Source organism: Agelaius phoeniceus, chromosome Z, assembly GCF_051311805.1.
Source record: "Agelaius phoeniceus isolate bAgePho1 chromosome Z, bAgePho1.hap1, whole genome shotgun sequence".
Taxonomy (NCBI): domain Eukaryota; kingdom Metazoa; phylum Chordata; class Aves; order Passeriformes; family Icteridae; genus Agelaius; species Agelaius phoeniceus.
Window position 1 is genome coordinate 28545160 of NC_135303.1, and position 13546 is coordinate 28558705.

General features: G+C 37.6%; 1 protein-coding gene across 4 annotated transcripts in view; it reads left to right on the top strand.

The window, feature by feature from the left end:
- The window catches only part of ZNF608 (zinc finger protein 608), an 82362-nt gene that overhangs the window by 35304 nt on the left and 33512 nt on the right, over window positions 1–13546 (top strand). For all 4 annotated transcript variants that reach the window (XM_077171264.1, XM_077171265.1, XM_054652312.2 and 1 more), the window contains exon 3: window positions 874–1129. In XM_077171264.1, the coding sequence (XP_077027379.1) occupies window positions 874–1129 (256 nt within the window). The remainder of the gene's footprint in view (window positions 1–873; window positions 1130–13546) is intronic.

A 13546-nucleotide genomic window follows, 5' to 3' on the forward strand; every position in this document is an offset into this window, starting at 1 on the left:
ATTAAAAACAGCATGGTCATGGAAGACATTTGATCCTCTATTTCTACAGAGAATCTGCTCCTGAGTAGATTGGAAGTCGTATGGGAGAGATAACTTCTTCAGTTCATATGTTGATATTGTCTCTGTGAGTTGTCTTGTGTTCCAACTGATTGTCTGGCAAGATGCATTCTTCTAAATATGCATTTTGGAAACCCTGAGAAATTAGATGGTTTGGCTTGATTCTTGTATAAGTCCTCTCTGTTACTCCAAGTAGAAAGATCTAAATGCTATCTATAACATACTAGGTGGGTCATCCTAATGTATTTTAAATGATTGGGATGACAAGAGATTGTATTTGCTGCCATATGGATATTAGAATTGTTCCAACTACCAATTTCTCTATGATACACATGAAAGAATAGGATTTGTGTCTTTGTACCTGTCTTTATAATTTTTTTTCTGTAAATAGAAAATGAAGTTTCCAGTTCACAAAATTAATTTCCATCCAGAAATCAATCTCTGTCAGTGCCAAGAAAAAAGTAAACTTAATCCTTGTTTTAAAAATTTATTATTATTTCATAGTAATTGTCTATGATAACAGGGAATAGTCTAGTAGAAACTTAGCAAGTTGCCTTGTTTAGCGTGTATAATAGATATTTTTGTACCTAATTTCTCATGTGCGGCATTTGGGCTAATGCCAAAAAATTTGAGCTCATAAGACTGAAATTATCTGTGATACACCAAATCCCTACATAAAGAACTGCAATCTTGGCAAACTGGACTTTCTATTACTTTAAAAAAAAAAGTATGTATTTTATTTCATATTATTTTATTTTATTTTTATTTTTTTAACTCTCACAGCACCATTATAGTAAGTTTGTCTGTTGTTTTCAGGTTGATCCCCTGTTTACAGTGCCTGCACCTCCACCTCCGATTTCCAGCAGTATCACACCTCAGATTCTGCCTTCCTACTTTTCCCCATCTTCATCCAATATTGCAGCACCAGTCGAGCAGCTTTTGGTACGGACACGTTCAGTGGGTGTAAACACTTGCGAGGTTGGAGTAGTAACAGAACCCGAATGCCTTGGACCCTGTGAGCCTGGGACCAGCGTGAACTTGGAAGGAATTGTGTGGCATGAAACTGAAGAAGGTAAATTGTTTTTTCCATTAGGTTTGTCTCTGAGATGTGTTGGCAAGGGTGGGGTGTATGCTCTATCTGCCTGGGTGCTGGCTAAAGGCTTGCTAATCTGTTGGGACACCAATATATGCTACGGCAGTCACAGCTTTACAGTTCAGTTAGCGAGCTTTTATTTTAAAAACAAATGACAAGTCTTTTTATTATTTAAAGCAGCTGTGTTTTCCAAATGACCTACCGTGTAACCCTAGCTAATAATAGAATTGTTTCCTCTTGCTAAATTAAGAAAAGCATATGAAGAAATTGCTAATAGAATGGCATAAATGTCCTGTTTAAATGAACATCATGAGGGGGTGTTTATGTGATGGGAGTGGATATATGAATAGTTTAGATGAAAACTTAGCTGAATATTTCAGCTGATAAGAAATGCCATGATTACATAACAATAGAAGCCCCAGAGACCCTGCAAAAATTCAGTTTGATGTGATTATTTTTCCTTTTTGGTTATCTAAAATATGTTTTAAGAGGAAAGCTTTCAGCTTTGCAGAAAAGTGTTCATGTGGTGAAGAAGTGCTATCAAAACCAGATTGATTTCTTTAATATCCTTTGAAGACATTTGTCCAAGTAGGAGCGCTGGAGAGCTTTGGGGAGCACTAAACATTGATTTGCTACGATTTGCTATGATTTAGAGCAACGTAAGCAGGAAGAGGATTATGCTGTGATATGCAGATTTTTCCATTTTGGATTTCAAAAGCTCTTTATTAAAATTCCAGCTTTCTCCTGCTAAAAATACTGCATGTGTACACTAAACTTCTGCAATTTTTCATTTAGTAATAGCAGATGTTTTCATTTATAGCTGTGTGAAAATCTTTCTTTTGAGGATTATTTAATTTTTAGTGATCTACCTCCCTCAACGGTGAAAACAAGATTATTTACAAAATGATATAATGACAGAATACAGCGATGCAGTGCTTCATGATAAATCCTGACATGCTTCAGACCGTATGCACAATGGCATTCCGTCCTTTGCAGTGATATATAAGACCTCACCAAAGTGCTCTACGCTGTCCTCTCAAAAATCAATAGAGAGAGTCAGATTTACTTGCTCTTATATGCTTTCATCCATCCATCTTTCTCTCTGTGTATGTCTACAGCAGATTCATAAGGTAGATTGATCCTTTTAGATTGTTTTTAAAGCACAGTATAAATTCTGGTTTAAAATATCCCTGCAGAGATGACTGCCCTTAGCAACTCCAATCTTTCTTGGCTGGCCTGTATTAACCAGAGTTGGAATGTGTGGGTGTTAACTGTGTTGACATGAAAGAGCAGTAGCTGTTAATAGTGTTATTCTTGCTGAATAAACTAAACTTCTGACCCCCACTGAATTTAAGAGGCCTTCCTTGCGAAAGGTTTGGCACTAGAAATGAAGTATTAAAAAAAGTGCATTCTGGTCAGGGTGACATTCCATTTACCAGTATCTCAGCACTCTAATGGTTTAAAAACTCTTGTTAGTTAATGGAAATGAACTCCCTTAGCCTTTTCCTAGTTTTGTCTAAAACAATTTTCTGAAACAACTCAATTCAGTAATGGTGTGTTTGAGTGTAACTGTTATGAGTGTGCCTGTTTTCATGGCTTTACAAACACTCTGTGTACACTACAGCTATGAGTGACTACAAATATAGATAAAATGGGATTCTAAAATACACTAGAAATATAGCTAGAGTGTAGATTAAGAGACTGAAGATAGTTGATATGATATCATATTGTGTGGTTTGTACCATGCTCTATTTGAGTGTTTCAGACCCTGCTGACTGAAGAAAATAATACAAATTTGACTGTTTTATCCCAGAGTCCGCAATCAACACTGTATTAAGAAAAATGAGTTCCTAATGATGATTTGCATTTTAATTAAGTTTTTGATGTTTGGAGCACACATATAAGTATATATTTATGTGTTTTCAAGCTTTATGACATGTTCAGGAAAGCAGCTATATAAAAGCTTGCACGGGGCCATTTCTGCCAAATTCTGGGAAACAGCATACAGATGGGTCTTCTTTTTACCTTTAATAGAAAAAAAATATTATCAGATACTAATTTTCTCAAGTTCTGATTTTGACTTTAGGGCAGAACACAGCCTTTGCTGAACTGGTGTAAATCCACTTTACTTTAACCAAAGTCTTTGTAACTAGGCACATCTAAAACCATCTGGACATTTATGATGACATACACTTTTTTTTGGTGATTTTTATGTGTTTCTTTAGTTTTCACTCCCTTTACTGCTTTCCAAAAGTAAATAAAAACACTCATGTAAACTGACATTTCTCTGGCTGTCTATAATATCTTATAGCTTCTTAACATAAAACAATTTGAACAAGCTAAGGAAGGTATGAACATTTCTAATCCCGGCTTGTCTTTTGAGATATTTGAATTATTTTGTATCTAGTTTAGCCACTCTGTAAAATGAGTTATGGTGTGATAAGGAAAGGCATGTAGGCTGACTGCATACTCATACGAACCAAGTGTGCTGCTGAGCAGCCTTTGTGTACTGCAGCAACTAGTTGTGGGAATGCAAATACAGAAAGGATGTGGTCAATCACAGTTATTACAACAAGAATAGTAGCCTGTGTGGAGAAATGCTAATAATGAGTTCTGCATAAATTATTTGATTTTATCTAAATGTAAAACATGCTTCATAAAAGAGAAGGTATATACTGAGAATTCCTGCTATGGAGCCATCTGAAGTAACCAGTTTTCTTTCATGTATGTTGAGCAAGTTGTCACAATTTGTTGCATTTGTTCTTTGAGGTCAGAAAAAGGATAATGTTCAGGCTTATGAGTCATATTTTAAAGATAATCTTCAAGGGTAGGGGGCAAGGGAAGAAAGCAAGACTTGATTTCAGACAAAATTCTGAAAGATCAAAAAGGGCATTGTTACAGCTCTTTTCATTACTTCCACACCACTTTATTTAGTTGACTTGATTTAATAAATCAGACAGACCATTCTTCCCAGCGTGTTTTAATCTTTAGAGGTGTAGAGGGCAGCTGGCATCTGAAGCCTGTGATATTTAATTACAGGGGGTGGTAACAAACCATAGGTGGTTACTCTTAAATGACTGAGTTATCACATGGTTTTCACATGGGCATTTCTCAGTTGCTCCACTAAGCTGTGTAGTGTTTAATTGCTAGTATGTATGCCATAGGCATTGTCATCTGCATAACAACCTTGTTTGGATATAACTTGGTAGTGTGTCCCAAGTGGTGGTAATGGCTGTGAAACAGAGCGCTGAAGGGACTGTCTGAGGCTATCCTATGGGAGAGGAAAGAGAAATTATTATGGGGGCAAGTCAACCTGAAACTGGCAGCTGATGTGGATATTTGACACCAGAAGCCATCTGCAGTAAAAGTCCTTCACGGAGAGCAGCTTGGTAGTGTTAACTGGAGTGTGTGTTTTGGTTTGTTCGATTATTCTGATGTTCTGGGAAACAGCTGCTAGAAGTCTCTATTGCTATACTGAGAAAAAAGTTTATCTTGAATCAGGTACTTGCTAAATTGTGTGATTATCTTCTGGGAAAACAATTTCTAAGTGAGCAATAATTGCTTCTTACTGCCTGGAGGAAATAAAAATGACCCAGAAAAAAAAGGAAACCACCAACCAACTTTCTAAATTGCTTAGAGCCCTCGTTTTTGTTTGGCTTCTCACACGCAGTTGCCCTGGGTCACGTCCTGGTTTTAGTTCTGCATCTAGTAGTAGAGTCTGCCTTTAGGTGGGAACCAGTTGTTCTGATGATGTCTTTTTTTCCTGAAAACTGCGTAGGAGACAGCCCTTGCTGCCTTTGTGTGCAGAACAAGCTGTCTACATGTGGTGAGATTCTTCCTCTTTGTGCAGAACAGGTGCAACCTGCTGTTGTATAGTAACAAATAATGGGGAAATGACTTGTGTTTTTTAATCAGTGTTAGCTTGTTGGTCTTTATGACCTGAGACTGCCAAATAGAAGAAACAGGAATCTGCTGGATCTCAGAAGCCTGATGGGATAATTGATAGGGTATTCCAAATTTGCCACAGCATCAGTTCTGCCACTATTTTGCAGAATTTTTAGAGAAATTTAGTAGAAAGGAGAAGGCTTAGATGACAAAGAGGCATGCTGGTATTTGTTGTGTGTACAGTTTTCCAGCCTGCCACTTTTGCAACTAATATGCATGGTTTGTTTTGAAAATGTTATCTGTTGCACAGAGCTGATGTGGATTCCTCTCTGCCTTACTATGTGGTCTTAGTTTTGCAAAGACTACTTTAAAACAACAGTCTGTTTTAAATATCTTTGTTTAGATACGTGTTTGTACATGTGTGTGTAAGTAAGGGTGTGTATGTGTCAACAGAAATAGAATTAGAAGAATGGCTAGAATTAGTAGTCTGGCTGTCTGTTATTCCTGTTAGCAATTTTTGTGGTTTAACAACTTACTTACTTTCACAAATACAGAGGCGTGATCAAACAATGAAACTTGTAATGGTGAAAGCCATATCAAATGTGTAAGGAAACAAATTATAAATTAGAGATTTTTATCAAAGAACAGTACAACAATTTGTAGAAATTTAGAGAAACATGTTAAATCACATTTTTGTCTTGAACTCAAGCAAGTTTATTGAGAGAGGCAATAGGCTTTATTAAACCAAGTGATACAGTTGTAAAGAACAGGTTTGCTTTTACACTGGGTGCATTTACATTTCTGTGTGATGTAGACCATTGACTTGCTGGGTGCAGGTGTTGGGTATTGTTAACCACTATATTTAATTCAGAATTGTCTATTTTTATGACAGAAGCATAAAGATAACTACTGCTCAAAAATTAGGCTTTGTTATGTCTGTGTTACAGAGAAGTGGTCTGTGGAGACAAGTAGGGTTTTTGGCTACCTACATGAACAGAACACCTAAAATCCAGTTGTTTTCTCCTGCTGCATGGGTCGTCTGCTGACCCACTATGAATATCACCCACTATCAAAATGCCCTCTGTCAAGAAAAAGCCTTTACATGTATTTATATTTTTACACACTGTGTTTAATTTTTGCTCTTTCTACTGTATGTGATGCCAGACCCAGTAAATCGGTGGATTTAAGGAAGCCTTAAATATGTGATTTTTTTATAGACTTCCAGCTGTCTCATTTTATTATCTCAGGCACTTGGAGTCTGACATGTATTACGTGTTACATAGAAACCTGTAGTAGAAGAGATATGCTTTGCATCTCACAATGGAAAACCACAGTCTTGCATAAAAATGTTTGTGGTTTGTGGGAGCTCTACCTACTTTTCAGAAGGAATCTGGGATGTACACAGACTGTCTGAAACAAGTTTTAAGAGTTGTAGGATTCAGACCACAGGATGGATTTAGCTGTAGTTAAACCAAGATTTGTCATGTCTGAAGGGGCCATTTTGATCATCTCAGCTGTTTGTGTGACCTTGTCAGAGTATGCACTTGTTTAGGGACATAAATTCAGGCATTGTTGTCTAACTGACTTCTACACTGTTTCTTGTGTATTTCTTTGAAACATAGAGTGCTGGCCAGTGTTAGAGACAAGGAGTGCCTACTACTTGTAACCTGTTTTATGCCATTTTCATCTAAAATAAATGAAGAAAATAGTTATTTTAGAGTATCCACAAAAGCCTCTCAATTGGTTTTAAACCATTGGGACTGACTTTATGAAACAGGTGCACATGGTTGTGATGTGGCTTCGGTGAGTTGCCCTGAATCAGCTGGGTCACAATAACCACACCTTAGCAGTCTCTTTGTTCTCAGCAAACAGTACATAAATCATGTCAGTATAAACATCAGTGAAGCAGAAATTCAAAATAGGTTATGGATGGTCCCTGCTGGCAGAGGAAGGGAGATGGAAGATATTTTTGAGTTTTAATTTTGATTCTGTTGCAAAGAGCTCCTTTTCCCAAAAATTTCAATTAGTCATTCATATAAATTTGAGTTTGAAGCTGTTTGATGTAAAGCATCACAGATTAGTGAAGAGCTGTAAAAAAAAAAAAAAAAAAAAAAAAAAAAAAAAGAGGTGAAAACAGATCCTTTATTAATTTCCAGGCGTTCTAAGTACAGCAGAGAAGTCAAGCTAGCTCATCACCCTTTCCATTTCTTCCCAATACTATTGCTTCAGATTTTTGAAGACTGCAGACCAACACTGGAAGAAAAGCACTTAGGAAATTTGTGCTGTTAAACGTTAAATTTGGTATTTAAATGTCAGCATTCCTCCTTGAACATAAACACCCCACAGGGCCTAGCCAGTGCTAGTCCTACAGATTTGTTTAGGCTGTATGCCTCTGTTGCATGGAGGAATGTGTGATTTCTGTACTGCCTAGTGCTTCTCTTTTTGGTCCACTCTTAATATACTGATGTAATGCTAAGCAAAGTGTAGCCACAATGCAGTCCCAATAACCGGCCAAAAACATCAGATGTGTCTTATTTACCCTGGGTACTAACAGACAGCTTATCTAAAGGGACCTGGCAAGTGCTACATGTTGCAACTGAGTGCGGATCTGGGTGTGATTCTCTTGGTATAACCCAAAGCAGAGAATGAAAAAACTTAACAAATTCCAGACAGTGCTTACATAAAACTCTGCATATTGCCAAACTCCTACAGAGGAAGACTCCCTGCGCTTCTTGTACATACATAGAAAATGATCCCTTTTACAAACAAGCATATGGGGGCAGGGAGGGTGCCTAGAAAAAGGAAGGAGGATAATTGAGATTGGAAACATTTGCTTGGAGCCATATGAATGTGAAACTGAGCCTGCTCAAGCGGTGAGGTTATGAACACTGAAGGAGCTGCTTCAAGAAAAGACACAGTTTTGAGCATTTATTGCTCAAAAGCAAAAATCTCAGTAGCAGCAGATTGCTTAGAAGTGAGACTGTTCCAGTACGAAATACTTGGAACATGTGATGTTTGGATTTGTAGATAGCAGGGGGAGAGATGACTGCTAATGAAGTGTGTGTGCATCCAAGTGTTTCCTTACTGAATAAATACCATTGGAGTAGGGGATGAAAGTACAGCTGTAATGGCATCTTTAGCTGGTGTGCTTCAGGGATTAACCCACTTATTTAAAGATGTTCTCTCAGTCAGTATTAATTTTATATGTAGTTTAAATAGTTAGAACAAGCTGTTGTATTCCAGTTTTTCTACACTCCTAATTGGCACCAATCTTGTACAGTAGTGAATGTGAGGTTCTCTCAGTTGATAAGACTGTATGTTTGTACTAATACAGATTAATATAAATTTAAAAAATAATCCCTTTTCTCCACTGTTTGAGGCTATGTCATGAAAAGCTGCTTTTGGCATTGGAATTAATTTTCCGGTATCAGATCAATGGCTGGAGCAGATTTTCATTTTTTTAAAAGAAAGAGTGGACAGGTAAATTTTGGTTCCCCGAGGCATATTTGTAATTCTTTCTAGTTGCTACTGATGTAGTAGTAACTAGCTACTAATCTGGAATTTTTGGTGGCAAGTAGCAATCCAAAAAGCAGAAGGAAAAAACTCAATTAAAAATTTTGAACAGTGAAGAGCCCTTTGACCTTCAGGGTTAATAAAAGATTACTGCTTATGTTTTTGTTCTAGAAGAGAGAGGCAGGAAACACAGAGGTTGAAAATGTAGAGGGTGAGGGAGAAGAAAAAGTATATATATAAAAAAGAAAAGCTTAATGGAAATAGCTTTCTTGATTTAGTCTGAAAAAGTAGGTCTGGATTTACAAAAGCAAGTGTTGCAATGGAAAGCAGAATTGAAGTTCATCAATTTTATATCCCCAAGTGCTATGAAATTTAGGGTAATAAAATCCCCTAGAAACATCTGGGATGAAAAACAAAAGACCAGTATTAGAGCATTTTGCTTTAATTTCGGTTTTCAGGGTTGTTTTTTTTTTTTTTGGTGTTTTTTTTTACAGAGGATCAGCTAAAGCAAAACACTTACACATCCATCAAAATTAGCACTGGTTTGAGTATACTAGCTGTAAATTTAAATCTTAATAGTACCTAAAGGGGTTATAGCTAGGGAAATAAAAGACTGTAGAATTAATTTTTAAGGGCAGATTTTTTTTACCATCCTTGTTAAAGATTTAATCAGAATCAAGAAGAATATTTAAGAAAAGCCTTAAGAACCTTCTTTCCCCCTACGATTTTCTTTTCCCTCTGGTTTAAGACATCAGTTAAGTTTATTTGGGATGTTTACTAGGCCTTCACTTGGGTCAATATTTCGTGTGTTTAAGTGATTTTGTTTTGTTTGAGTTTTGTTGTTTCTGTTTGAGTGTTAGAAGAAGATCAGGCTATTTGCTGTTTCTGCAGTAATTTAGCTAACAGTATGACGATCTCCCGTAATAAAATGGAACTGACATTAGTTGTTAGGCAATGGCAATTCCGTTGCCAGTCCCTAACACTGAGGATAAGTGTTGTGGAAAATCAGTTTCAAGCAGGGGCAGTTCCAAATCAATTTTCAATTAATCTAGAGGTGGTGGGTTTTTTTTTCCATCACTTAAAACTTCTTCATTTAAGTCGGTTGAAGCAAGTAATTATGTTTTACTGCCTGTTTACTTTCCCCTGCAGTGACCGAACCTGTACTTCTTAACCTTGCATTCATATTGAGCTGGCTTTTGTGGATCTTTGAAAGCCCTGAGGCTATGTGACCCACTCTAGCTGGGATGTAGAAACAGTAAGAAGAGTCTCAGGTTTCACTAAAAGATCTGTTTTCCTTAGGGAAGAGAGAAACTGATGTCAGCTTTTAGCAGAGTATGACTTATAGTCTGTTACAGATTTTAAAAAGAAGCTTACTTTTTAGGTTATTCTCTACAATTTTCTGAAAGTCCTAAAAGTTAAGACTATAGGTTCTGTGGAGAAAGTTTTGCAATAAATTAATATTGTGGGATTTTGTTCATATGTCACTCTCACCTTTGACAGTGAAGGCAGTACAAGTTCGTCTGCATCCAGGCCAATTCATCCAGAAGAATCACTAGCTGTTAATAGAATTCATAAAGATTCTTCAGACTAGGAAGAATCACTGGTTACAACACTGAGCAATTAAAAAAAAGTTAAGAAAAAAAAAACAAAACCAAAAAATGGCTCATGGGTTCCAACAATTTCCAGCCAGACACCTTTATTTAGAAGTGATATGACCAGACGGAAGGCCAATAGATGCTACTAATGTTCATTCTTTTAATGAAGATCAGATTCTTTTTTGCTGAATGCTGGAGAGAATGACATCCCCACATAGTTTCACACATTTGAAAATTCAGCATTGTTAAGCACATGTGACTCTTCAATGGAAAAATTATTTAGTCCATTGACAGTATCTAATTTCTGAGATTTTTCAACTTCATCAACTTTTTGCAACCCCCCCCCCCCCCCCCCCATGGCCCCATTTCTTTCAGAGTGCAGGTTACTTAAGATGGGAGTGAAAGATCTGGGGTCTAAAACATAATATATAGAAGTTTATTTTTCATTAAACTGCATAGTCAAGGTTGGTTAAAAGCAGATTTGTCTGGGAAAATGTCCAAGCATACTTCAGGGGTGGGAGAAAAGGCCGCAGCAGTGTTGGTGGTGGAAGTGTTGCTGGAGATACATACATACATACATTTCTGTTGGTGATGGGGATTTTTTGTTTAGTTTTTGTTTGTTTGTTTGTTTTGGTTTTGTTGTTGTTGTTGTTTTGGGTTTTTTGTTGTTTTTTTGGGGGGGTGATGTATGTATCCCAAAAGCTGGACAGACTGGTTTCCTTGAACTTTCTTTGCTCCAGCACCTAAACTTCTGTGGGCCTCAGCTGCTGTGCTGTTGTGCCAAGGTAGTGACACTTGCTGAACAGGGAAGCTGTAGGTGCCAGCTGACTTGAGATGGGTTTTGAATGACTGCACCTCCCCTGCAATCACCTTCCTGTTGACAGTGGAGGTGAAGTTGTGTAACATTTTAGTAATTTATTTGATGCTACTCACTGGAGGTTCTTCTGCAAGAACTGACAGCCCCTTTCTCCCTCAGATAAAGATTAAAGGCAGCACAGAGGTCCAGATTTAGTAACTGATGCATTTTCATATGAAATATGAATGGATAGGCTAATGCCATTTCTTTTTACTTTGATTCTGCCCACACAAGTGCCACATGAAATTAGTATAAATGAGGGGGAAGAGGGGCTCTTGAGGGGCAGGAGTAAATCTGTAGTTGGTTTTGCTTCAAGGTAGTAGGTGGTGATTGCATTACAAATTATTCTGTTGGTCTAGACAAGCAAGTGACAGGAAATAATTTAGAGAAAATGTTTTTGTATCCTCAAAGCATTATCTTTGAGAAGCACAGTTAGTAATGCTGTTGTGAAAAGAAACCTCCATTTGGACAGACAGCTTGATGTGGGCAAAGCTGCTAATTTGTTTTCAGCTTCAAGGAGATTTAGAGTCTTTGCATCTTTGGCAGTAACACACAGTGTAATTGTCTCCTTTCCCCTTAATCTTCAGTCTAGATGCATTGGCTTAATGTGGCTAGGAGAGGACTGGAATGTTGACTGAATTAGCTGCACCAGATAGCTTACCCTCACAGGTGAGGAGAAGTTATTTCAGCACCCTTGACTTTGTAGTCAAAGTCAGAGAGAAGAACACTGGCTGTTCTTTTCATCATTGCATCTAGTGGTAGAAACCCTTTAAAGCAGAATGGAAAATAAATTGTGGGGTATGAAAGGGAGGTGACAGAACTAATGTTCTTGCACTGGCAACATTACTCAGCTATTAGAGGCTCTCTGTAAATAACAGCTTTGCTTTCATCTATTTTCTGCCTCTTTCTTTCACAGAAGTAATTTTGTAACACTACAATTTTTAAGTACGGCAAAAAAAGCTAACTGTGCACCAGGAAATTTGTTTGCATTCCTAGTATTCAGTTTGGTATTGTTGGTGGACAGCAGCTGCTTATGCTATTCCACAAAATGGAATATGTGCCATTAATATATCACTGGTTCAAAACTAGCTCAATTCACTAAAACTACAGTCTTCAGTAAAGGGATGTAGCACATCATTGAGCAATTAAATTATTTAGTCAATCCAGTGGTTAAGCTTGGGTCAGCTTTGAAGGGTAAATTTCATTGCTGGGATACATTCTTGGCTATGAATGAATGCATGAATAATCTGTCTTTGAACCTTAAGATGCACAATAGACACAATAACTCTTGAGTTGAACTCTTGAGAGTGGGCTGATTTATGGGCAGCTGTTGAAAGTGCTCCTAGTCAAATTATTTTTTAATCTGTGAAATAGAAACCTGTAGTATATTAATTACTTTATACCATTCCAGTAGTAGACAGAAAAAAAACTGTGCAAGTTTTTATGACGGGTTTTTAATTTATAAATTAAAGATTAAAAGGAAAAAGTAATGATTTTGACACGGTACATTGCCATAAAATGAAAATCACTTGTCAGGGCTCCAGCAGACAAATAGCTGAAGGCATTGTTGACCTCAGCTGCTCAGCCAGTTGATCTGTGTGAATTGCGTCCCGTTTAGCAGAGGCAGCAGCGGGGACTGCGCCTGCTCCCGGTGCCAGCAAGATCACAGGCCTGCCTAAGCCAGCACGAGTTTCATTTACATTAATGCTGTGATTGCAGGTGACCAAGGAGCTGACACACATTTATTTCTACCTTCCATTTCTTCTACCATTTGACACACATTTATTTCTACCCTCCCCGTTTCAAGGTCCAGAGCCTCAAGCGAGGGCAGGCGCTGATGTACAGGAGGGTGTGGCAGTCCCTATGCCAGGATTTGGCCACGTTGGTCTGCAGGAGGGCACCATTTGCTGAAAGGGTAAAAGGTCCCTTTTGTGACCCGCAGTAGTGTCTTGGCATGGCACCTTTTCAATGCTGGGGAGGATTGAACTCTCCTTGTCTCAGTATCTCTTCCTGAACTATTGTGTTTACATTACACAGTGCTTACAAGGTTTACTGGTTGTTGTAGGGCATTCTGAGTTATTAATATTGTGTCATGGAAGTTGGGTTTTTTGGGGAGTTCTGAGAATTAGTTACAGAAGGAGCAATTTGATTTTATTTTCTTTCAGCTAACAGGCCAAACAGATGGGGAAGCAGACCTAGAGTGGTTTTGCTGGCTGGCTGCCACGATTCTGTAAATTTTGATTTGTATGGATATGTAACAGTTTTATTTTTCCCTTTTTAGAAATGTATGCCTGTAAGTCTTTGGGAAATTAATCACTGGCTTCCTGTGAAACGTGCACTTGTAAAACAAATGTTGTAGCAGTGTGCCATGCAGACCCTGTGTTGTGTCAATTAGGAAATGTGACATCAGCAAACTCCATAGACTGTCAAAGGCTAAAGCACTTTTCAAAGCATCATTCATTCACAGGTCTCCAGAGAAAGAATTAAAAAATGACAGAAATTTGAACTGCAGTTCAGTACAATTTTATTGTTTTTCTTTGCCATTCA